Raw genomic sequence first — 24,705 nt, forward strand, 5'->3', positions numbered from 1 at the left:
TTCCTCATTCATATGTGGCCTTTCAACTGCAAAATGAAGAGGATTTAAAGCTGCACATGTACATTAGAGAGGAATAATCAGATTCTTGATATCTGATGGAGTGACACTATTTCCCCAGGTTGTCAGGCTGTGGAGTCCCAGAGGAAGGCTGTGTTTCTCTGGCTTCAGCTCTGAGGTCTAAGCCCTCCCACCTGAGAGAGCTGGACCTCAGCTACAATCACCCAGGAGACTCAGGATTGGCGCTGCTCTCTGCTGTACAGAAAGATCCACTCTGTAAACTACAGACACTCAGGTAAAGGCTGAATATGTGGCTGGACGTATCAATGAGATTAATGCACTGTATCTATTTTCCACATGATTGTGAGTGTGTCATTCATCCACTGTGGGTTCTTCTGTGGTTGATATAGTGTGGACCATGGTGGAGAGTGCAGGCTCAAACCTGGGCTGATCAAATGTAAGTCACCAAGGCTGTAGAGAATAGGACTGTGATATTACTCAAGAACCAGGGTACAGCAGAGTTCAAACAGTGCACCAGTATTGTATTCATATGTAAATCTAAAATATTAGCAAATGTGAATTAGTTGTATCCCTTGTAAAACATTTTCAATTCATAAGTAATATTTTGTGAAAAAATGAATGTTGCCATAACAAGATCACATTGTGAATATTGTAAGTTATTCAATTGTTTTGATTTGGTGATTATTTTTGCCCTCTCAATCAGATTCCAGTGAGCTCACACTGGACCCAAACACAGCAGACAGACTCCTCTCTCTGTCTGAGGAGAACAGAAAGGTGACATGTGGGAGAGAGGAGCAGCCGTATCCTGATCACCCAGAGAGATTTGACTCCTGGTCACAGGTGCTGTGTAGAGAGGGTCTGACTGGGCGCTGTTACTGGGAGGTAGGGTGGAGTGGGGGAGTGGCTGGTATAGGAGTGACATTAAAAGGAATCAGCAGGAGAGGATGGTGTGACTGTATGTTGGGATGAATGACAAGTCCTGGTGTCTGAGATGCTCTGATGACAGTTACTCCGCCTGGCTCAATAAGAAGAAGACTGACATACCTGTCCCCTCCTCTGGCTCCCACAGAGTAGGAGTGTATCTGGACTGGCCGGCCGGCACTCTGTCCTTCTACAGCGTCTCCTCTGACACACGGACCCTCCTGCACACATTCCACTCCACATTCACTGAGCCCCTCTACCCAGGGTTTAGGCTTGGGTATGAGGGCTGTTCAGTGACCCTGTGTAAACTAGTCTCAGGGAGATCACACTGAATACCAAAGGCTCAAAGATGACGGATCATCCATGATGCAGTTGGATAGTGGTGTGTTTTCACTGAGATGTTGGATGTACAGATGTTCCCTTTCCCAGTGTCTAGTGTGTAGTGTGTAGGGTGTAGTGTGTAATGTGTAGGATTGTTGTGTATAGTTATATTATTTTTTACTATATATATATACAGTCATGAGAAAAAGTTAGGACACCCCCCAAAATATTAAGTTATTCTCTTAAAAATATGGACATATCAATATGTTATCTTCTTTCTAACAATGTCTATAGATAAAGGGGATGTAATTCAACAAAAAACTATGAAAATGTAACTTTGTAATCATTTATTTAACGAAAAATTAACAATAATGCCAATTCCTACTGAGGAAAAAGTTAGGACACCCTATGCCCTAATAGCTAGTATTGCCCCCCTTGGCTGAAATAACCTCAATTAGACGTTTCTTATAACTGTCTACAGGTCTCTGACATCAATTGGGAGAAAGTTTTTCCCACTCCTCCTTGCAGAATTCTTTCAGCTGTGTGATGTTCGAGGGGTGTCTTGCATGCACAGCCAGTTTCAAATCAATCCACAGCATCTCAATAAGATTAAGATCCGGGCTTTGACTTGACCATTCCAGAACTCTCAATTTATTTTTCTTGAGTCATTCCTTGGTAGATTTACTGGAATGTTTTGGGTCATTGTCATGTTGCATGGTCCACATCTGCTTCAGCTTCAACTTTCGAACAGATGGTCTCACATTTTCCTCAAGCACCCTCTGATACAATACAAAATTCATAGTGGATTCTATGATGGTGAGCTGACCAGGCCCTGCTGCAGAAAAGCAGCCCCAAACCATGACATTTCCACCCCCATGCTTCACAGTTGGTATGAGGTTCTTGTTCTCAAATGCTGTCTTGGTTTTGCGCCAAACATGTCTACTCTTACTGTGCCCAAATAGTTCAACTTTGGATTCATCTGTCCAAAGCACATTGTTCCAGAAGTTCTGGTCTTTCTCTAGGTGTTCTCTGGCAAACTTTAGTCTTGCCCTGATGTTTTCTTTTGACAGCAGGGGTTTCCTCCTTGCACACCTCCCATGTAATGCAAACTTGTTCAGTCTCTTTCTTATGGTGGATGCATGTACTTTGACATCAATTGTGGCAAGAGATACCTGTAGGTCTCGTGATGACATTCTGGGATTGTTGGAGACTTCTTTAAGCATCTTTCGGTCAGCTCTTAGGCTGAACTTGCTTGGGCGGCCTGACCTGGCCATGTTGGTGGTGGTTTTAAATGTTCTCCACTTGTAAATTATTTTCCGGACAGTGGAATGGGCAATTTCGAATAGTTTGGAGATCTTTTTATATCCCTTCCCAGACTCATATGCATCTACAATTTTTCTTCTGAAGGCCTCAGAGAGCTCTTTTGATCTCGCCATGGTGATGCAACTCACTTCAACAATCAAGAGCAAACCAAACTAAATATCTGAGGTTTAAATAGGACAGGCTCCTCCAAAATCCTCTGTAACGATGTTCTAATCATTTGCACCTGATGTGGTGCTCTTTATTATAATTTTAGGCATTTTAAGTGGAACTAAATGTAGGGGTGTCCTAACTTTTTCCTCACAAGAAGATTGCATTTCTATTAATTACATTTTACCAATAATTTTTTAAATAATTTGTTTCAGTTGTATTTGTTTAGTTATATTACCTCAATTTTTCAATATTGTTCAAATGAATATCAAATGTCCATATGTTTGAATATGTTGAAGAAGACAAAGGTTTTCATAGGGTGTCCTAATTTTTTCTCATGACTGTTTATATATATATATATATATATTATATTATAATATATTAAATAAAATGCATCTGATAGTAAAATAGACTGCAATAGAGTGACAAAAAATAGAAGCTTACATGTTTTTTTGTTTTTTTGATGGAAATGCAACTGACAATCCAGATGAATGATTAGATGATCAAATCAGACTGATGATGAACTCTGAGAATAACACAGGAGAGAGTGTCTGTATGTATATAAGAGTTGGTTAGATTGGGTGTTTGAGTTGTGATGCTGGATTACGTTGCTGTGTGTAAGATAGCAGGGAGTGGATGTGAAGACAGCTCTCCTTCTCTGTCAGTACAACATGGACATGTTCTGTAATTCACTTTCCATAGATTCCTTCACCTGTCTATCTATACAACGTACATGTTGTTCCTTCTCCTGTGTGTGTGTGTGTGTGTGCGTGTGTGTGTACGTAAGAGTTGGTTAAATTGGGTGTTTGAGTTGTGTCACCCAGGGTGAGTCTAGTACGGCCTTTCCCCGGCCTGAACACCATTCCCAACGTTCCCCAGTTAAGCACGGCAGGATCGGCCCGAGGTTTGAGAGCAACCTTGGTGAATCACCATGACACTGCTAGAAAGAGAAAAATCTTAGTAGCCGGGGGCCCGACCTGACGAGGGACACCGCGGCTGAGGATGTTCCTGAAACACATTTTATCTTCCATCTATCCCTCAAATAGGTGCAACTGCATAACTGCTTATGAATGATAAGTTGATTCAAATAGGTGCAACTGCATAACTGCTTATGAATGATAAGTTGATTAAAATATGTGTAACTTCATAACTGTTTAAGAGGAACTAGAGTGTGAGTGTATGACCCCGTGTCAACATGTCTGCTTAGGCCTCATTATGATGACGGCATGCTACCAATGAAAGTACTAAGAATATAAGAATACCAATGTTTGATTGTGTAAATCTTACTCAGGGATGATTACTGAAGTATGATACTATATTACTGACGTTTATTTTGATGATACAGAGTTTTATTATTGCATAAAAGGGGATATTATATAGGGCCTACGGGGTGAAGTAGGTCAGGTAGTGGGAATCCCCAACAAAAAGTACTACTGTGTCCATAATCAAGTATGAGAATGATAAGGATGATTAAGAGTAACAATGTGAAGTATAGAGTTATTTACTGGTATTGATTTATGGATATGTTTGATTACTATACTGTTTTACTGTTTGGATGTATTGTTTTGATGAGGTCTTCTAACACTGAGAGTTGAGGGACAGAAAAACTTCCTTAATAGGACTTCCCTAAAAGCACTTCCTTATTTACTTTAGAAGCAAGCTACTTAGCCACTAGATTAGCTTAGCCATGGTTCTAGCTACCCGCCAAAAGGGTTAAAACACCGCTCTGTTTGTTTTTTGTAAACAAAGATGATGTCATATGGGAGGTTTTGGATCAGAAGCAGAGTATAAAAAGAGCTTCCTGGAGCAGTACATCGGTCATTCCCCGCTGAGGAACGTTAAAACCTGAAGGACCGGAGCAGGAAGGAGTGTGTTGGATACCTCACCCCGGGGTGAAACTGGAGCTCTCATAGTCTGGTGCCCGAGAAGTTCTCCGTGGCCGGAGTTCACACTCTGATCAAATCCTGACTAACGGACTCGCCACTGGATTGCAACAGAGGACCTGGCGGACCTTTCTTTGAGGAAGAACGGACTTAGAGGAAAAGCTGAGACCGGTAGAGCAGTTTCAGGGGGCAAAGCTGAGACACTCTGCGGGTATCAGAGTCCCTCAGCCAGGGGAGCATAACACCGGCTCTTTACCACAGCCGTGGCGGAAAGAGGAACCGGCTTCACTCGACGGAGAGGAACTGGGACATCTCTAAATTTCACAGACAAGTAGATCAGGCAGAGTAGGGGTGGAGGTAGAGATTTTATTATTTTATCATTTTTATCATTTTTATATTTTCATCATTTTAATATTTTAATATTCTGTCTGTAACCCATTTTTATGATAACTTAGCTATGCTGTACTGCTTTAATCCATTATTAAACAATCTAACCTGCATTTAAAGTAACAGTTTTTTAAACTCAATTTTTAAAATGTTTATTTTTATTGAACTATTCCATTCATCATTAGTGTTTTACCTCCTCCTGGTGACATAAAAGGTTATAGATTACTGTGCATATTTCATCATAGGATCAGAATGGTTATATCTAGCCCATCATTACCTACTTTGGGTAAATTGTACTTACCGATAAACACCTTTCCGCAACCACACCAACTTGCAGTCATATAAGATTAGAGCAGTCGTTAACCATAGAGGTTACCCACTTCTGTGTACGGTTTTCGGGGGAGTTTTCAGTTCAACTGAAGTGGGTAAAGGAAGTCAATGGAGGAACTATGGGACGTAGACTGTTAACAGCGGAGTGAGTCTAATCGACACCAACCTACACCGGACCTGTTAGGAAGTAGCTTACAGGGTAAGACCCTGCAGGCTGAGGTCCATACCTGTTAGTCGGAGGGTTGGTCCGGGGTCCTGTTCAGGGTAAGACCCTGCAGGCTGAGGTCCATACCTGTTAGTCGGAGGGTTGGTCCGGGGTCCTGTACAGGGCCTGAACTGCCGGGAGACAAGGTGTCATGATCATCAAAAAAACCCTGAAACACTTTCGTGTTTTTTTTCGCGTTAAACTTTTAAATAAAGATTAACTTGTTTTTACTTATGCTGTTTCTTTCATGGAAATCCTGATTGTTGACGTATCGTCTGTGCTCTGTCGTAGAGCTGGGCATCTTCGGCTCATCGAGTTACAAGGAGACCTCCTTCACCTCACGGAGGAGGTGAAAGTGAGAGGTGATTTGTATTATTACTCTCCAGGACCAGCTGAGAGAGCGTCTCCTACAGCTCGACCCCTCCCTTTACTAGACTGGTCCCCAAACCGGTGGTCAGATAATACAAAGAAAAACAGGCTCGCGGCTGAGAGTGTCACTCCCCAGGTTTTCCCCCGTTGGTGTAAAATGGCTTGAAAGAGGAAAAATGTGCTAAACATAAATAAATAAATAACATTGATGGTACTTGATAATAATACGCACAGCACATAATATTATTGGAATACTGTGATATATACATATCTGCCATTTTACTGACGCTTTTATCCAAAGCGACTTACATTGCAGTGAGTGCGTACATTTCAGTATATATGGTCCCAGCAGGAATCAAACCCACAACCTAAGCATTGTTAGCGCCGTGCTCTACCAACTGAACCACAGAGGACCAGGTGTGTGACTGTGTCATGATGAGCCACAGAGGACCAGGTGTGTGACTGTGTCATGATGAGCCACAGAGGACCAGGTGTGTGACTGTGTCATGATGAGCCACAGAGGACCAGGTGTGTGACTGTGTCATGATGAGCCACAGAGGACCAGGTGTGTGACTGTGTCATGATGAGCCACAGAGGACCAGGTGTGTGACTGTGTCATGATGAGCCACAGAGGACCAGGTGTGTGACTGTGTCATGATGAGCCACAGAGGACCAGGTGTGTGACTGTGTCATGATGAGCCACAGAGGACCAGGTGTGTGACTGTGTCATGATGAGCCGCATCAAACCAAACCATAACAAGTGTGGAGTAAATATGTTGTCCCCCACAACTGAGTTACCCACACACACACACACACACACACACATACACACCCACACACCCTCACACACACCCACACACACATACACACCCACACACACATACACACCCTCACACACACCCACACAGCCAGCAGAAGGAGGAAGTCAGCAAGATGATTTACATGACCAGTTCCTGGTCATAGTCCAGTTCATTACACACAACACAGAGAAAGAAGCAGATTCCTCTCAGGAGACGGAACCTTAACCTCGATAGTAACGCAAATACACAGAAGCTGATTTCCGTTACCAAAAGGTAAGAATCTTACAGAAATATGACAGCGCTTATTTTTTAGGTTGTTTTTATTGCTGTTGTTGTTGTTGAGGTTATTTTTGTTCAAATGTGTAGCTCACGGTATGAGGAAACAAGTCAAGTACAGTACACAAAAGTCTTCATTGTTAGGCTGGTTTTTAGCAGACGCCTTTGTCCAAAGCGACTTACAACATACATTTAAATAGATGACCATGAGTGATATTGTTATGCAAATACGTATTTAGACCTTGGTATGATGTTTAGACTGCAGTTTTTACTCAAGCTTAGCCAGGACTATGTTAGCCAGCTACCTAGCGTTTGTTTCTTCTACTTATATACCCTTTCTGATTATTAAGTGTTACTGTAAGCTTATGGTAATTCTCCTTGAGTTTGTAACGTTTGGCAGTGTAGGTTAAGTTACATCATGTTCGCTATCTTTTGTGTTAGCTAACTGCTCACATTAGCAAATTGGCTAGGTGAGAACATGCCTCCACGTGTTAGCTGCGTTGCTGTCCAGCAAAGGACTTGGTATTGCAAAATCCTGATATGAGGACTGTTCATATCTGTAACTTCAATTGTGGGTATCAGACCCACAGAAAACGTTTCAACTTTTTACTTGGAATAGTTAGTGGAGCAGCTAGGAGGTGTTTTCTCCTCAAAATGAATGAAAAGCAACAGGCACATGCATGGTGAAAATCCTCATTGTTTCATGATTCTCCTGTAAATCGATGGCTTGTTGGTCACAAATCAATTGTAGTTTTCAATAATAGGCTACTGTGCAAATTCAAAAGGATTTTAAGGTTTGTAGAAAGGATGACTTTACATAAATTATATAAGTTCTTCATATAAAAACGACCTCAGTATCACTGCACTGTGATAGTGCGGCATATTCTTAATCTTGACACTTATGTTTTTATTTTTTTATTCACAGCAGGCGGTAACCCTCACCTTGTTTCACTCTCTTCACATTGGTAAGCACTGTCATGTTTTACATAGGCATTATGATTCTGGCTCTGGTTCTATTTGGACTGTGTTGGCCTGGCTTGATTAACAAATAGTTATTTAATTATATCCTTTTACAGGAAATGCTGGTTAAAGTGGAGATCCGAGGAGTGCAGGAATACATTAGAGTTCCACAGACTGATCAAGTCTTTCAATATTCAAGAAGTTCCTTCAAGAAAGTTTGTAGTTTATTTATGGAAATAGTTTTGCATTTAATGTTATCACTATAGTTGAACATGCAATCTTAAATATTCTGTAAATACAGTGATTAGTTTGCAGGTGCTAGTGTCCCATAGGTATTACACAAACTGTTCTATCAGCAAATAGATTCATATTGTATTAATGCAATGTACTGTACTTTTGATTCTCCTAGTAACAGAGAAGTTTAGTCTGGAAGAGAGTTTCAGTGGGGGCAAGCTAAGCTTGACTGATGTGTCAGGAACAGAGGTGGGTGGAGATGTCTTCGATGAGCTTGAAAAGGCAGGTGTCTTGACCTTCATGGTCCCTTTCCCAGTAGGTAAGGAAAGTCCTTGAAAAGGCAGGGGTTTTGATGAGGTATCACAGGCAGTGTGAACCCTGAGAGGCACATAATGTTTTGTCAAATATTGTCATTATCATTTTGGAGGCCTCAAACTGTTATCATTTGATATTCTATTGATCATTATCTTTGGCACACATATTATCCATAGATGGACAGACTAAAATGTGTAGATCTGGATGTTCAGCTGGTCGAAAATTCTCATCTGTAGTGACTGCACTGTCCCCAGCTTCATCCCATTCATCCTTGGTCGCTTCATCCCATTCATCCTTGGTAGTGGCGGAGACTCCACTATCCCCAGCTTCATCCCATTCATCTGATTCTACAATTGTCCTTGAGTCCACAAGAAAGAGGAGGAACCCATCAGGCTTAATGGATCAATATGAAGCAAAACAGGTAAGCTTTGAAAAAATACATTTAAAATCCTCAATTAAGTCATTTTTATTATTGATAATATCTTTAAATATATATCTGCAGAAGAATATTGGGTATTCTGTATAAAGGAATGCCATAGAAAAGTGAATTGTTTTTTGGGGGGAAAAAAATCACAAAAATCCTCTTTTAAATTTCCATAAGCAAGCTTCCTTACAAGCCTCCATTGTAACATGTTTTGTCAGAAAGTTGAAAATGTTCTGAGGGCCAATCAGAAGGGTGAGAAATCTTTAAGGAGTATGACAAGACGACAACACTACCGGATGCAACACGTAAACAGATGGTGAACATCCTGGTTGCAGATATGATGGAGTTACATAGGTAAGAATGTATCTTCTCTCCCTTGCAAAACATACACACTTACAAGGTGGGCTCAAGCATAAACTATGATTTGTTTTGAAAGGAGGATTCCACCGCCAAGTGTGAGAACCAATTATGCACTGAGAATTGTGACACTTTTTCCGTACCTCCAAGATCCATTCTCCAAACAAGGATATGTAAGTTCTTGTTTTCTATGTGAAAACCCAAACCATTGTATTTTCTATACTTTCTTCCCTTTTTAGTTTCCTTGTTTGTATTTAAATCCTGTTTCAGATGAGTATATAGGTTTCTCAGCCTTGTATTTCCCACTAGTTTTTGTAAAGTTTTATATTGTCAGTGTCTAAACTTATTGTGTTGAGTAATTTATATGAATATGTGTGCCTTGGTTTTGTTGTCTTAAACAGGAACACTACTATGATCCTGAGGGTAACACTGGCTACATTGCTTGGAGGATCAAGACGGTTCAAGGCAACACCTCTGATGGCTCCCGGGGTCATTCCAAGACAGTTATTCAGGATGGTCCAAAAACCAGACGAGAATCTTTGTTGGCCTGTGAACAGCTATTTGGTGAGGAGTGCAGGGAGGCGATATCTACAATCAGACATTCAACTGATGAATCTGTGGTCAGAGACAAAATGAGAGTGACTTTCGAGTATCGACAGAAGATGGTCCATGATGAGGATGCATCATCATCAGTCCTGGATGTGTTCCTTCATTTCCTTGATGTGCCTGGATTGGTAAGAAAATCTTTAGCTTTTGTAGTAGTTTCAGTATTTGACCCCACCATTTCCCTTTGTCATCTATACTGAAATCTGTATATCAAAATATTGTCTCCTTGTTTGTAGATCGACCAGGATTTCTCCATGATGTTTGGTGACGAAGTGTCTCAGAAATTCCTGGCAAAGTGGTCAACATTCTTCAAGCCAAAAGTCATCGCAGACTGCAAGACTCTTCCACCAAATCAGTACATTGTTGAGCTTCTGTCAGGAACTGAACCTCAACCTGAGGACAACCACGGTCAGTAAAGACGGTTTTGTATTTCCAAAATATTTCATTAGTGTTCATTAGTGTCTAATTTAATTATTTTGTGATGTCTTTAGGATGAGACAGTGATATGTCGTTAATCCTTTTGCTGCTGCATCTGCTCCCTCCGACCTCAAGAGGCCAGAAAAAAACAGCCAAGATCAGTCCAGCTCAAGCAGCCAGCCATCTTGTGAGATATCTTAAAGTATGCAAAAGTTCATTTTTAAACCTCAGATGTGCGTTTTGAGGTGCAGATTACTTTGGAATTCTGAGACATACATCATCTCATTTTGTTCATTCCATCTGTAAATAAGCTGTGATGAAACGCTTGGTGATAAAAAACCATGCAAAGAGTTTAATTTTCATATTTACTTTGTCCCTTTTCTGACCGACAGGAAGGAGCCAGTGTGACTACCTTCCTTGAGACTGCTGACACAAAACAACCATTCCTCCTCTGCATCGGTGAGCAAAGGAATGATATCCAACGGTTCTACCTTGTTATCGACCGAAAACCGATACCATGCAAGGCACATACATCAGTGGCAGCTTTTGATGAACTGTTCAAAACTCACTACGTCTTCAGTCTTTCATAAGACAAAGCTCTTTGTAATTTCTACACATTTATCCAAACCACAATTTACAACATCGATATCGGAAGAGCAAAGGAGAGCCCACGTGTTAAAGAACTTAGAGCAAGACTGCTGCAGCGAGAGGACTGAATTCATAAACAGCCTTCAAGATGTTCACATGTTTTGTATGTAAAGCGCACCACAAAAATAGTTTGGTTCTTTGTCAACATCTAAAATTTCAACATGGTCTATATCCTGGCAAAACTTTACGTTTAAAATGTGGAGAGCTAGGTTGTCCATTATCATGTTGTACTAAAAGTGGCTTCCGAAAGCACCTCAACAAGGTGCATAGTTACAGCATGGATCAAGAGGTTGATACTAATCAGGATGTTGCCACTCAGAAAGAATGTGAGGCGGAATGTTCAAGTGATCGCCCAACTGTTGTTGCCACTTTGCAGATTCCACCGGTACCAACAAAGCTTTGTGAAGAAACAAGTCAGCTACCTTCAATGTGTGGATCAATTGTTGCACATCTGCAAGCATCAGGTCTCCCTGAAAGTGCTGTCCAAACAATTGTTTGTTCAATGGAAGAAGTCGTTAATGACGTCCAAAGCCAAGCACGAGTAGCAGTTCTCAAAACGGTTTCTCCTGAAACTAAGAGTTCAGACATTTCTCAAAAAATAGAGCACTGTTTTGATCAATTAGGTAATCCTTTTTCAGAATTAAACACGGGGGCAAAGAGGCATAAATATTACAATGAAAAATGGGAAATTGTTGAACGTAAAGAATATGTCCTTGGGGTGAGACTGGATTTGCGCAGAGATAGAATTACAGGTGTCTACAATCAGGTTCCTGTAACAAACAAGTGCATGTATGTGCCGATTCTGGGTACACTCAAATCCATATTCAAAAACAGCCAAGTAAGAGAGAGCTTTTTACAGGACAAACAAAGTGAAAATGGTATTTACAAAGACATCAATGATGGGTCATATTTTCAAATCCATGCCATGTTCTCACAGCAAAAGCATGCTTTACAGATTCTACTCTATTACTGCTAACCCTCTAGGTTCCAAGAAGGTGATCCACAAAATTGGGGGTGTCTACTTTACTCTAAAAAATCTTCCACCCAAGTGTAACTCAGTACTGATGAATGTACATCTTGCAGCTCTATTCTACACTGAAGATCTGAAGACATATGGTTTTGATATGATACTAAAGCCTCTTATTGATGACCTGAAAATCTTAGAAACCGAAGGAATACAGCTTCCTTGTTTTGAACAACCATTGTTTGGCTCAGTTATTCAAGTAACAGAAGATAATCTGGCTTTAAAAAGCACATTTCTGTAGGTTTTGTTTAATGAGTAAGGAAGAAGTGCAATCTGTATTTACTGAGAATCATCCTGGGTTAATTTTCCGTTCCAAAGAGGTTCATACTGAACAATGTAGGGCACTAAATGAAAATCCTGAACTGCGGTCATTATATGGTGTTAAAAAGTCATGTGTGCTCAATTCATTAGAGTATTTCCATAACACTGATAACTATGCTGTTGATATAATGCATGATTTGCTAGAGGGTGTGGTACAGTATGAACTTAAGCTGGTTTTTGAGTACCTTGTTAAACAGGGCTATGTCTCTTTGAACTCATTGTCAGACAGGATACAGAGCTTTAATTACGGTTACACAGAACATAAAAACAAACCAAGTGGGTTAAAGATGGACGATAAGAGCAAACACCCGGGTCAGAATGCCGTCCAGTCATGGTGTCTTCTGCACAACACTCCACTTATATTGGGTGATGTCATTAAAAGGGATAACAGTCACTGGAACTTTCTTCTGCTTCTAATACAGATAGTCAATATAGTGTTTTCCTACACCATAACTGATGGGATGATATCTTACTTGAAACATCTGATCTGTGATCACCATACTCTGTTCAAAGCATTGTTTCCCGACAAGAAGTTGATCCCCAAGCACCATTTGATGATACACTATCCGAGATGCATACAACAAATTGGCCCTCTTATCCATATGTGGTGCATGCGATTTGAAGCCAAACACGCATTTTTCAAAAGATGTGGTAAAGATTTCAAAAATCTCACCAAATCATTGGTGAAACAGCATCAGCGCCAACTGGTGTTTCAATTTGAAAATTATTGTTTTAGACGATTTGAATTTGGTCCTACAACATCAAAAACAATCAGCACCTTGCAAGGTGGGGAAGAACTTAGCCAGACATTATATTTAGAAGCATGTTCAAGTGTTTCAAGCACCAACTGGGTCAGAAATGATGGTACTGAGTACCAGGTTGATTTGTTCATATGCACTGGATGTACCGATGATCTCCCTGCTTTCAAAAAGATCTGTGATATTATTATATACGAAGAGCGTGCTTTCATAATAGCCTGTAATGTAGAAACAATGTACTATGATGACCACTTTAATGCCTACTGTATAGAAGACCAAATGGATGAGTTTTCTGTTATCTGCGTTGATGAACTGACTCATTTCAAACCATTTGACAAGCAGTGCTCTAATGAGAATAGTCACAAAGCATACATAGTGCCCTATTCTTATATGTAGAAAAGTTCTCAGTAAATACAGGTTGCACTTCTGTCACAAAGTTGTCGCAGTGAAGTTGTTACATTATTTTTCATTTTTTATTTTGAATAAATAAGCCTCAAAGTCTGGTACTATTCTGTGACGTAGATCATCTAATTTTGTTCATTGCATCTGTAAATATGATGTGATGAAATGCTTAGTAATAAAACCATGCATATTTACTTTGTACCTTTGCTTACCTACAGAAGGGAGCCAGTGTGACGTGTACATTGAAATTGTCTTTGTTTTGTCTGCCATTTATCAGCCATCAAGATCTGGATGATAACAAAATAAAACATGTTTTTCATAAAGCAATCAACTTGTATGTCATTCTTATTTTTAATTGGTTTATCTCCGAATTATTGAAATATTTAAATGTTTTATTTTAATTGTATAGTAGCATATTTTGACTTTATAGTGTTAATGAGGCAACTCCTTTTATAGAAATTCAAATCACACTGAGAGAGTTAATTTCTAACACTAAGCACTGGAGTTGAAAACATGTAACACTGGTAAATGTTAACCAGTGTTAAATTTCAACTATAGAAAGAGTTGATATTAACTCTATTATAGTGGAAACATGGCAACACTTTCAAAATTGTTAAATTCACTCTGTGGGGAGTGGACCCCTCCAGACACTTTAAAAGTGTTGAAATTAACTCTTTTACAGTTAATTTGAGTCTGTCGATTTTGCTGTGTTGTGATTCAACTACTAGTGATGATTGAACTACTAATGATTCAACTACTAGTGATGATTAAACTACTAGTGATTCAACTACTAGTGATTCAACTACTAGTGATGATTCAACTACTAGTGATTCAACTACTAGTGATTCGACTACTAGTGATGATTCAACTACTAGTGATTCAACGACTAGTGATGATTCAACTGCTAGTGATGATTCAACTACTAGTGATTCAACTACTAGTGATTTGACTACTAGTGATGATTCAACTGCTAGTGATGATTCAACTACTAGTGATTCAACTACTAGTGATTCAACTACTAGTGATTCAACTACTAGTGATGATTCAACTGCTAGTGATGATTCAACTACTAGTGATTCAACTGCTAGTGATGATTCAACTACTAGTGATTCAACTACTAGTGATTCAACTGCTAGTGATTCAACTACTAGTGATGATTCAACTACTAGTGATTCAACTACTAGTGATGATTCAACTACTAGTGATTCAACTACTAGTGATTCAACTACTAGTGATGATTCAACTACTAGTGATTCAACTGCTAGTGATTCAACTACTAGTGATTCAACTACTAGTGATTCAACTACTAGTGATGATTCAACTACTAGTGATTCAACTACTAGTGATGATTCAACTACTAGTGATTCAACTGCAAGTGATTCAACTGCTAGTGATTCAACTACTAGTGATTCAACTACTGTCTCCTGGCAGTCAGGCCCTGTACAGGACCCCGGACCAACCCTCTGTCTAACAGGTATGGACCTCAGCCTGCAGGGTCTTACCCTGTAAGCTACTTCCTAACAGGTCCGGTGTAGGTTGGTGTCGATTAGACTCACTCCGCTGTTAACAGTCTACGTCCCATAGTTCCTCCATTGACTTCCTTCACCCACTTCAGTTGAACTGAAAACTCCCCTGAAAACCGTACACAGAAGTGGGTAACCTCTATGGTTAACGACTGCTCTAATCTTATAGGAGTGCAAGTTAGTGTGGTTGCGGAAAGGTGTTCATCGGGAAGTACAATTTACCCAAAGGAGGTAATGATGGGCTAGATATAACCATTCAGATCCTATGATGAAATATGCACAGTAATCTATAACCTTTTATGTCACCAGGAGGAGGTAAAAATACTTTTGATGAATGGAATAGTTCAATAAAAATAACATTTTTAAAAATTTAGTTTAGAAAACTGTTACTTTAAATGCAGGTTAGATTGTTTAATAATGGCTTAAAGCATTACAGCATAGCTAAGTTATCATAAAAATGGGTTACAGACAGAGTATTAAAATATTAAAATGATGAAAATATAAAAATTATAAAAATTAGAAAAGAATAAAATCTCTACCTCCACCCCTACTCTGCCTAATCTACTTGTCTGTGAAATTTAGAGAAGTCCCAGTTCCTCTCCGTCGAGTGAAGCCGGTTCCTCTTTCCGCCACGGCTGTGGTAAAGAGCCGATGTTATGCTCCCCTGGCCGAGGGACTCTGATACCTGCAGAGTGTCTCAGCTTTGCCCCCTGAAACTGCTCTACCGGTCTCAGCTTTTCCTCTAAGACCGTTCTTCCTCAAAGAAAGGTCCGCCAGGTCCTCTGTTGCAATGCAGTGGCGAGTCCGTTAGTCAGGATTTGATCAAAGTGTGAACTCCGGCCACGGAGAACTTCTCGGGCACTAGACTATGAGAGCTCCAGTTCCACCCCGGGGTGAGGTATCCAACACACTCCGTCCTGCTCCGGTTCTTCAGGTTTTAACGCTCCTCAGCAGGGAATGACCGTTGTGCTGCTCCAGGGAGCTTATTTTATACTCTGCTTTTGATCCAAAACTCCTCCCATATGACATAATCTCTGTTTACTAACAGACCCAAGATTCCTCACGTGACATCTTCTTTGTCTCCAAACAGAGCGGTGTTTAACCCTTTGAGTGATTAGCTTGAACCGTGGCTAAGCTAAGCTAGTAGCTAAGTAGCTTCCTTCTAAAGTAAATAAGGAAGTGCTTTTGGGGAAGTCCTTTTAAGGAACTTTCTCTGTCCCTCAACTCTCAGTGTTACAAAACCTCATCGACATCAATACAATACATCCAAACAGTAATACAGTATAGTAATCAAATATCATAGATCAAAACCAGTAAATCACTCTATACTTCACATTGTTACACTTAATCATTGTTATCATTCTCATACTTGATTATGGACACAGTAGTACTTTTTGTTGGGGATTCCCACCACCTGACCTACTTCACCCCGTAGGCCTTACACAATAACCCCTTTTATGCAATAATAAAACTCTGTATCATCAAAATAAACGTCAGTAATATAGTATCATACATCAGTAATCATCCCTGAGTAAGATTCACACAATCAAACATTGGTATTCTTCTATTCTTAGTACTTTCATTGGTAGCATGCCGTCATCATAATGAGGCCTAAGCAGACATGTTGACACGGGGTCATACACTCACACTCTAGTTCCTCTTAAGCAGTTATGCAGTTGCATTTGAATCAACTTATCATTCATAAGAAGTTATGCAGTCACACCTATTTGAATCAACTTATCATTCATAAGAAGTTATGCAGTCACACCTATTTGAATCAACTTATCATTCATAAGCAGTTATGCAGTCACACCTATTTGAATCAACTTATCATTCATAAGCAGTTATGCAGTCACACCTATTTGAATCAACTTATCATTCATAAGCAGTTATGCAGTTGCACCTATTTGAGGGATAGATGGAAGATAAAATGTGTTTCAGGAACATCCTCAGCCGCGGTGTCCCTCGTCAGGTCGGGCCCCCGGCTGCTAAGCTTTTTCTCTTTCTCTTGCCGTGTCGTGGTGATTCAGCAAGGTTGCTCTCAAACTTCGGGCCGATCCTGCCGTGCTTAACTGGGGAACGTTGGGAATGGTGTTCAGGCCGGGGAAAGGCCGTACTAGACTCACCCTCGGTGACACAACTCAAACACCCAATTTAACCAACTCTTATATACATACAGACACTCTCTCCTGTGTTATTCTCAGTTCATGTTACTGATCAATACAATTGCACAGTTAAGTGTGTTTCCCCTCATCCTCTCTGACACACATACACACATACACATACACATACACACACACACACACACACACACACACACACACACACACACACACACACACACACACACACACACACAGGAGAAGGAACAACATGTACGTTGGATAGAGAGACAGGTGAAGGAATCCATGGAAAGTGAATTGCAGAACATGTCCATGTTGTACTGACAGACAAGGAGAGCTGTCTTCACATCCACTCTACCCCCTACACCCTACACACTGAGAGAGGTAACATCTGTACATCCAACATCTCAGTGAAAACACACCACTATCCAACTGCATCATGTTATGATCCGTCATCTTTGAGCCTTTGGTGTTCAGTGTGATCTCCCTGAGACTAGTTTACACAGGGTCACTGAACAGCCCAATCTCCAAAGATAAAACCCTGGGTAGAGGGGCTCAGTGAATGTGGAGTGGAATGTGTGCAGGAGGGTCCGTGTATCAGAGGAGACGCTGTAGAAGGACAGAGTGCCGGCCGGCCAGTCCAGATACACTCCTACTCTGTGGGAGCCAGAGGAGGGGACAGGTATGTCAGTCTTCTTATTATTGTGTATGGCAGAGTAACTGTCATCAGAGCACCACAGATTCCAGGACTTGTCATTGAATCCCAACATACAGTCATCACCCCATCCTCTCCTGCTGATTCCTTTATATGTCACTCCTATACGAGCCACTCCCCCACTCCTCTCTACCTCCCAGTAACGGCGCCCAGTCAGACCCTCTCTACACAGCACCTGTGCCCAGTTCTCAAATCTCTGCTTCTCTCTCTCCACTGTCACCTTTCTGTTCTCCTCAGACAGAGAGAGGTTTCTGTTTGCTGTGTTTGGGTCCAGTGTGAGCTCACAGGCATCTGGGGGAAGAGCAGAGGGAGGAAGGGAGGGAGGAAGAGAAAAAGAGAGAGGGAGAGAGAGAGAGAGAGAGAGAGAGAGGAGAGAGAGAGAGAGGAGGAAGAGAGAGGGGGACAGAGGAAGAGAAAGAGAGAAAGGGATGGAAAGAGAGGGTGAGAGAGAGAGAGGGGAGAGAGGGGGACAGAGGAAGAGAAAGAGAGAGAGGGACGGAGAGAGAGAGAGAGGGAAAGAGAGAGAGGGAGAGAGAGAGAGGGGAGAGAGGGGGACAGAGGAAGAGAAAGAGAGAGAGGGATGGAGAGAGAGAGAGAGAGAGAGAGGAGAGAGAAAGAGGGAGAGAGAGAGAGAGAGGAGGAACAGAAAGAGAGAGGGAGGGAGGGAGAGAGAGAGAGTGGGAGAGAGAGGAGAGAAGAGTCAGAGAGAGAGAGAGAGGGATTGAGAGAGAGGAGAGAGAAAAAGAGAGGGAGAGACAGAGAGAAGGAACAGAGAGGGGGACGGAGGAATAGAGAGAGGGAAGGAGGGAGAGAGAGAGAGAGAGGAGAGAGAGAGAGGGGAGAGAGGAGAGGGGGGAGAGAGTGGGACGGAGGAAGAGAGAGAGAGAGAGGGAGAGAGAGAGAGGGGAGAGAAAGAGAGAGGGAGAGAGAGAGGGGAGAGAGAGAGAGGAGAGAGAAAGAGAAAGAGAGAGAGAGAGAGAGGGGAGAGAGGAGAGGGGGGAGAGAGTGGGACAGAGGAAGAGAGAGAGAGAGAGGGAGAGAGAGAGAGGGGAGAGAAAGAGAGAGGGAGAGAGAGAGGGGAGAGAAAGAGAGAGAGAGAGAGGAGGAAGAGAAAGAGAGGGAGGGAGGGAGAGAGAGAGAGAGAGGGGAGAAAGGAGAGGGGGGAGAGAGTGGGACGGAGGAAGAGAGAGAGAGAGAGGGAGAGAGAGAGAGGGGAGAGAAAGAGAGAGGGAGAGAGAGAGGGGAGAGAAAGAGAGAGAGAGGAGGAAGAGAAAGAGAGGGAGGGAGGGAGAGAGAGAGAGTGGAGAGAGAGAGAGAGTGAGGAGAGAGAGAGAGAGAGGGGACAGAGGAAGAGAAAGAGAGAGAGGGATGGAGGGAGAGAGAGAGAGGGAGAGAGAGAGAGAGAGAGGAAAGAAAGAGAGAGGGAGAGAGAGAGAGAAAGGAGGAAGAGAGAGGGGGACAGAAGAAGATAAAAAGAGAGAGGGATGGAGGGAGAGAGAGAGAGAGGGAGAGAAAGAGGGAGAGAGAGAGAGGGGCAGAGAGAGGGAGAGAGAGAGAGGGTGGGAGAGTCAGATATGTAGGCTGTCTTTGATGAGTCTCTCCCTCTCCTAGAGATCTCTAGTTGTGTCTCAGGGTTTGTGGAGAGGATCAATGGAGGGAGGGAGGGAGGGAGGAACGGAGAGAGGGAGGGAGGGAGAGATAAAGAGAGAGAGTGACTGTCAGCTACTTCAGGAGAAACACACTCACATTGGAAGAACTGGGCTCTGGTCCTGGGCTCTGGTGGCAGGAAAACATCCACTCCATTCACTACAGGCGGGAGGGAGGGAGGGAGAAAGGGAGGGAGGAAGGGAGGAGAGGGAGGGAGGGGGAGAGAGTGGAGGTAGGGGTAGAGGGAGGGAGAAAGGGAGGGAGGGGGAGATAGGGAGAAGGAGGGAGGGAGGGAAAGAGGGAGAGAGAAAAGGAGGGAGGGAGAGGAGGGAGGGATAGAGAGAGGAGGGAGGGAGGGAGGGAGAGAGAGGGAGGGAGGGAGGGAGAGGAGGGAGGGAGGGAGATGGAGGGAGAGGAGGGAGGGAGAGAGGTAGGTAGAGTAGCAGAGAGAGGTAGGAAGGGAGAGAGAGGCACGGAGGGAGAGCAAGAGGAGGGAGGGAGGGAGGAAAGGGAGGGAGAGAGCGAGTGAAGGAGGGTGAGAGGTAGGGAGAGAGGGAGAGAGGGTGGGAGGTAGAGGGAGAGAGGGGGGTAGGGAGGGAGAGAGAGAAAAAGACAGAGAAAGAGGGAAAGAGAGAGAGAGATTGGATGGGGAGAAGAGGTAGATAGGGAGGGAGAGAGAGAGGGAGGGAGGGAGGGAGGAGGGGGGGGAGAGAGAGAGAGACATGTATCAGTCAAGGGTTGTAAACATGGACAAGTCCCACATTGTTCTGATGGGGGGAAAAGAGAAGGCCTCACTTTGCAGGTTAACCCTTTGGGGACCAGGGGTATTTTATTGATTTTTACATACATTTTTCCTTTCTCAATTTGAAGGCACTTCCATACAAAATAATACCCAAGTGTTTCATATCAATATTTTCAGTACAAACTCAGCTTTCTTGATTGTGATAGAGGTTTACCCCAAGAGCACTGTGTGAAGAGGTAAGTAGGCCTAAACCTGAACATTTCGAATCCGTTTTTCAGAAATGTTTCAAATCCCATGTGAAAACATACCTTTACCCATGTGGATGAATTGTTTTGGTGCTTGAAATTCATCTATGAAGTCCTGAGCTACACAGAAATGGTATACAATATGAATAAAATACTAGACAGAATATAAAAAAGGACTTCTAATGGATCCTTGTAAACACATCTTCTCTGCTTTCTGTCTCTGTCACTGAAATGTTTGTCAATACCGACAATGCCGACGTCACGTGTAGCGAAGAAGATGGACGTGTAAATCGACCAATCACCGACGGTAAAAGGCAGTGTCTTAGCGACTCAAGCAAGGCTGCTACCAAATTCACCAATTACGCAGGGAGGGTGTGTACCAAGCTGTTCTGAGGCTCATAGCTCCGTCTGTGAGTGAGAGGGCATGTCACAGGAGTGCAGAATCGAAAGCTGAGAGTCTACCGATATTTAAACCATGTTTATACGCCGAATTATCACGGAGATATTGATCAAAACATTTTGGAAACCCCTGAAAACGCGGCCGCACGTCAGTAGGGTTAGGGTTAGGGTTACGGGTTGGGGTTAGGATTAGGGGTTAGGGTCTGTTGTTGGTTGGATGTTTTCATTGACGGTTTAGTATTTGGGTTAGGGGTCAGGGTTAGGGGTTAGGGTCTGTTGTTGGTTGGATGTTTTCATTGACGGTTTAGTATTTGGGTTAGGGGTCAGGGTTAGGGTCTGTGGTTGGTTGGATGTTTTCATTGATGGTTTAGTAATTGGGTTAGGGGTCAGGGTTAGGGGTTAAGGTCTGTTGTTGGTTGGATGTTTTCATTGAGGGTTTAGTATTTGGGTTAGGGGTCAGGGTTAGGGTCTGTTGTTGGTTGGATGTTTTCATTGACGGTTTAGTATTTGGGTTAGGGTTAGGGGTTAGGGGTTAGAGAACTCTTGTAAAGAACATGGCAGTCTTGAGTCACAAAAAAACGTGGTAAAGGAATGGCGAAATCAGGCTAGAATTAAGGTCTTAGAATGGCTTTCACAAAGTCCTGACTTAAACCCCATTGAGAACATGGAGTGGAATGTGCTGAATTTAGTTGAACTGCACCGATTCTGTCAAGAGGAGTGGTCAAAGATTCAACCAGAAGCTTGCCAGAAGCTTGTGGATGGCTACCAAAAGCGTCTAATTGAGGTGAAAATGGCCAAGGGACATTTAATCAAATATTAGCATTGCTGTATGTATATTTTTGACCCAGCACATTTTGTCACATTTTCAGAAGACCCATAATAAATTCATAAAAGAACCAAACTTCATGAATGTTTTTTGTGTCAAAGAGGTATGTACTCCAATCAATCCATCACAGAAAAATAAGAGTTGTAGAAATGATTGGAAACTCAAGACTGCCATGACATACATGTTCTTTACAAGTGCATGTAAACTTCTGACCACAACTGTAACTGGTCTGAAGTTGAGGTGATGAAAGTTGAGCAGGTAGAGTTTGTAACCCACCTGTAGTTGAGATGTTGGGTTAGGGTTAAGGTTTAACCTTAACCTTAACCCTAACCCTAAACCTAACCCACCTGTAGTTGAGATGTTGGGCCATTCTCCCTTAAGGAGGTCCTCTAGTTTGTCTCTCAGCTCAGACACAGCCTCACTCACACCTCCAAACAACTGAAGAGGACCCTCAATGATGCTGGGGAAGTCTGAACATACACTGGGACTGGAGAGAGACTGATAACTCTGGAGAGAGAGAGACAGAGAGAGAGGCAGAGAGAGACAGAGAGAGAGAGAAACAGAGACAGAGAGAGAAAGAGAAGGAGAGAGAGAGAACAGAGGATGAATGAATAACTGAACAGTAATCTTGTTTCAGTATTGCAGATGGAGGGTCAGTGTGGTTACCTGGAGGAAATGGATGGGATCCTCTGTGTGTGAAAGCTGCTCCAGCTCAGCGTCTCTCCTCCTCAGCTCAGCTATCTCCTGCTCCAGTTTCTCCACCAGTCCTTCAGCCTGACTCACTGCTGCCTCCTGCTGGGCTCTGATCAGCTGCTTCACCTCAGACAACCTTCTCTCAATGGAGCGGATCAGCTCCGTGAAGATCCTCTCACTGTCCTCCACTGCTGTCTGTGCAGAGCGCTGTTAGGACACACACACACACACACACACACACACACACACACACACACACACACACAAACGTCTTGAGGCAATTGCATCTTATCAGACAGGAAAAAGCCCTGGTTTTGATGGCATACCAGTAGAAGTATATGAAACTTTTGTTGAGATACTGAAACATCCATTACTGGCAGGAGAAGTTCCGCCAAAAACAACAAACTATCTGACACACAACAAGAGGGTCTGATCTCGCTATCACTGGTCAGTATAAAGACCCAGTTTATTTAAGGACGGGCCTCAAAAACTATACTATACTTTACCAAACTGGTTGTGTAGCAGATTACTAAAAGAAGCTCACCCTCGATTTAAAAAAGGCTTGTTGGCCTTCATACAGATCACAACATCTCAGTTTTGGGATGTTAAAAATGAAATACTGTACAAAGTATCACCCTTGTTAAAACAAGGCATACAAAGCTGGTTACAATTTCAATGTTACATTCCAGAACAATCAGATCAAATATTACAGCAAATAATCAGATTAAATTCAAATATACTATTTACTAATAGTGTGTGTTTGGATGGAGTTGATATATCTTAACACGTACAACAGGAAAAATACCAAATAAACCAAAATGGCCATGTAAAATAATAAATAAATGAATAAATAATAACATAAATAGGTACCTAGTAGATGGAATATATTTGTAATAACTATTAAAATGAATGAAACAAACAAAGTACTTAAGTCCTCTGATGATGGGGGGTAGTGACTTGGCAAAAAGAAGAAAAGAAAGAAAACACACACACACACACACACACACACACACACTCACTGTGAGAGACTCCACAGCCTGTTTGGCCTCCTTCAGTTGCTTCTCTCTCTTCTGGACTCTCTGCTGGACTTCCTGCTGACTCATCCCCAGCTGACGCTGTAGACACACACACACATTGTTACTGCACACTGCACTACACTCCAGAAGAGAGAGAAGGACTGTTACACTGTTATGAGTCATTGTACCTGTTAAAACTTGTCTGATAAGAACCAGATTGTAAAACAAGAACACCAACAACCTTAACCCTCTCCATACACAAACACAGTCATGTGGAAGAGACTTTGGATCTCTGGAAATATCATTCAATCAGTCAGTGACATTTACTTTTAGATGTTTTACAGACAGAGTCACCAACTAGTAGCTCTGGTTCTTATTTATTACTCATAGTTGTCCTGTATGTGATATTCAGAGTAATACTAGTCTGAAGCTCTTCTTCTTACCTGTTTCTCTGTCCTTTCTGCTGCAGCTGAGACTGTGTCATGGCCTTTATGTTCATCTAAAGAACACAGATAACAGATACACTGCTGGTCGGTACGGCAGAAAATCTTCATCACTTCATCATGAAGAGAGCAGATCTTCTCCTGCAGTTGTGTGGAGGCTTTGACCAGCTTGTGCTTCTTAAAGGCAGGAGATTCATAGTGAGGCTGGAGGTGAGTCTCACAGTAAGAGGCCAGACACACCAGACAGGACTTGAGGGCTTTCTGCTTTCTCCCAGTGCAGAAATCACACGCCACATCTCCAGGTCCAGCATAACAGTGAGCAGGAGGAGCAGCTTGGAGTCTTGTCTTCTTCAGATTCTCCACTAATTCAGCCAACAGAGTGTTTTTCCTCAGAACAGGCCTGGGGATAAAGCTTTCCTTACACAGGGGGCAGCTGTAGACCCCCTTCTGATCATCCTGATCCCAGCAGCCCTTAATACAGCCCATACAGTAGCTGTGTCCACAGGGAATAGCCACCGGATCCTTCAGTAGATCCAGACAGATCGGACAGCTAATAGAGTCCATGCTCTCTGCCATTTTGCTGCACACACGACCAGACTGAGCAGCAGAGTGTCAGAGATACTGTAAGTTTCGTTTTCCTAGAAGTGATTGTGGGCGGGAACACTTCCTTGTTCTGTGTCTCTGTAACTGTCGGGGGAGTGGTGTGTGTGTGTGTGTGTGTGTGTGTGTGTGTGTGTGTGTGTGTGCGTGCGTGCTTGTGTGTGAGAGTAATGCTCCACCCTACATCAGCTCCCTTCCTCCACCCCCTCCCTCTCCTCCTTCTCTCCCTCCCTCCTTCCCTCTCTCTCTCTCTGTCTCTCTCTTTCTCCTCCCCTCCCTCCTTCCCT

The 24,705-nt window shown here is 42.4% G+C and overlaps 3 protein-coding genes across 3 annotated transcripts in view; 1 reads left to right on the forward strand and 2 right to left on the reverse strand.

The window, feature by feature from the left end:
* LOC310823592 (protein NLRC3-like) overlaps positions 1 to 1,447 on the forward strand; it is a 17,614-nt gene extending 16,167 nt beyond the window's left edge. The window contains exons 8-11 of the mRNA XM_083696479.1: positions 119 to 292; positions 408 to 454; positions 722 to 879; positions 1,062 to 1,447. Of these exons, the coding sequence (XP_083552605.1) occupies positions 119 to 292; positions 408 to 454; positions 722 to 879; positions 1,062 to 1,271 (589 nt within the window). The 3' untranslated portion in view covers positions 1,272 to 1,447. The remainder of the gene's footprint in view (positions 1 to 118; positions 293 to 407; positions 455 to 721; positions 880 to 1,061) is intronic.
* The window catches only part of LOC310823696 (tripartite motif-containing protein 16-like), a gene marked incomplete at both ends in the record, with an annotated part of 45,825 nt that extends 21,431 nt beyond the window's left edge, over positions 1 to 24,394 (reverse strand). The window contains 5 exons of the mRNA XM_083696552.1: positions 19,554 to 19,613; positions 22,014 to 22,173; positions 22,333 to 22,566; positions 23,379 to 23,474; positions 23,819 to 24,394. Coding sequence (XP_083552678.1) covers positions 19,554 to 19,613; positions 22,014 to 22,173; positions 22,333 to 22,566; positions 23,379 to 23,474; positions 23,819 to 24,394 — 1,126 coding nt within the window. The remainder of the gene's footprint in view (positions 1 to 19,553; positions 19,614 to 22,013; positions 22,174 to 22,332; positions 22,567 to 23,378; positions 23,475 to 23,818) is intronic.
* Positions 17,566 to 18,108, reverse strand: LOC310823593 (stonustoxin subunit beta-like; the record flags this gene model as incomplete). Its single annotated transcript, XM_083696480.1, has 1 exon — positions 17,566 to 18,108. A coding segment is annotated over one exon (543 nt), but the record flags the coding sequence as incomplete, so codon positions are not given.
* Positions 24,395 to 24,705: the final 311 nt, after the last annotated feature.

Source organism: Argentina silus (genome assembly GCF_951799395.1).
Source record: "Argentina silus genome assembly, chromosome: Y".
NCBI lineage: Eukaryota > Metazoa > Chordata > Actinopteri > Argentiniformes > Argentinidae > Argentina > Argentina silus.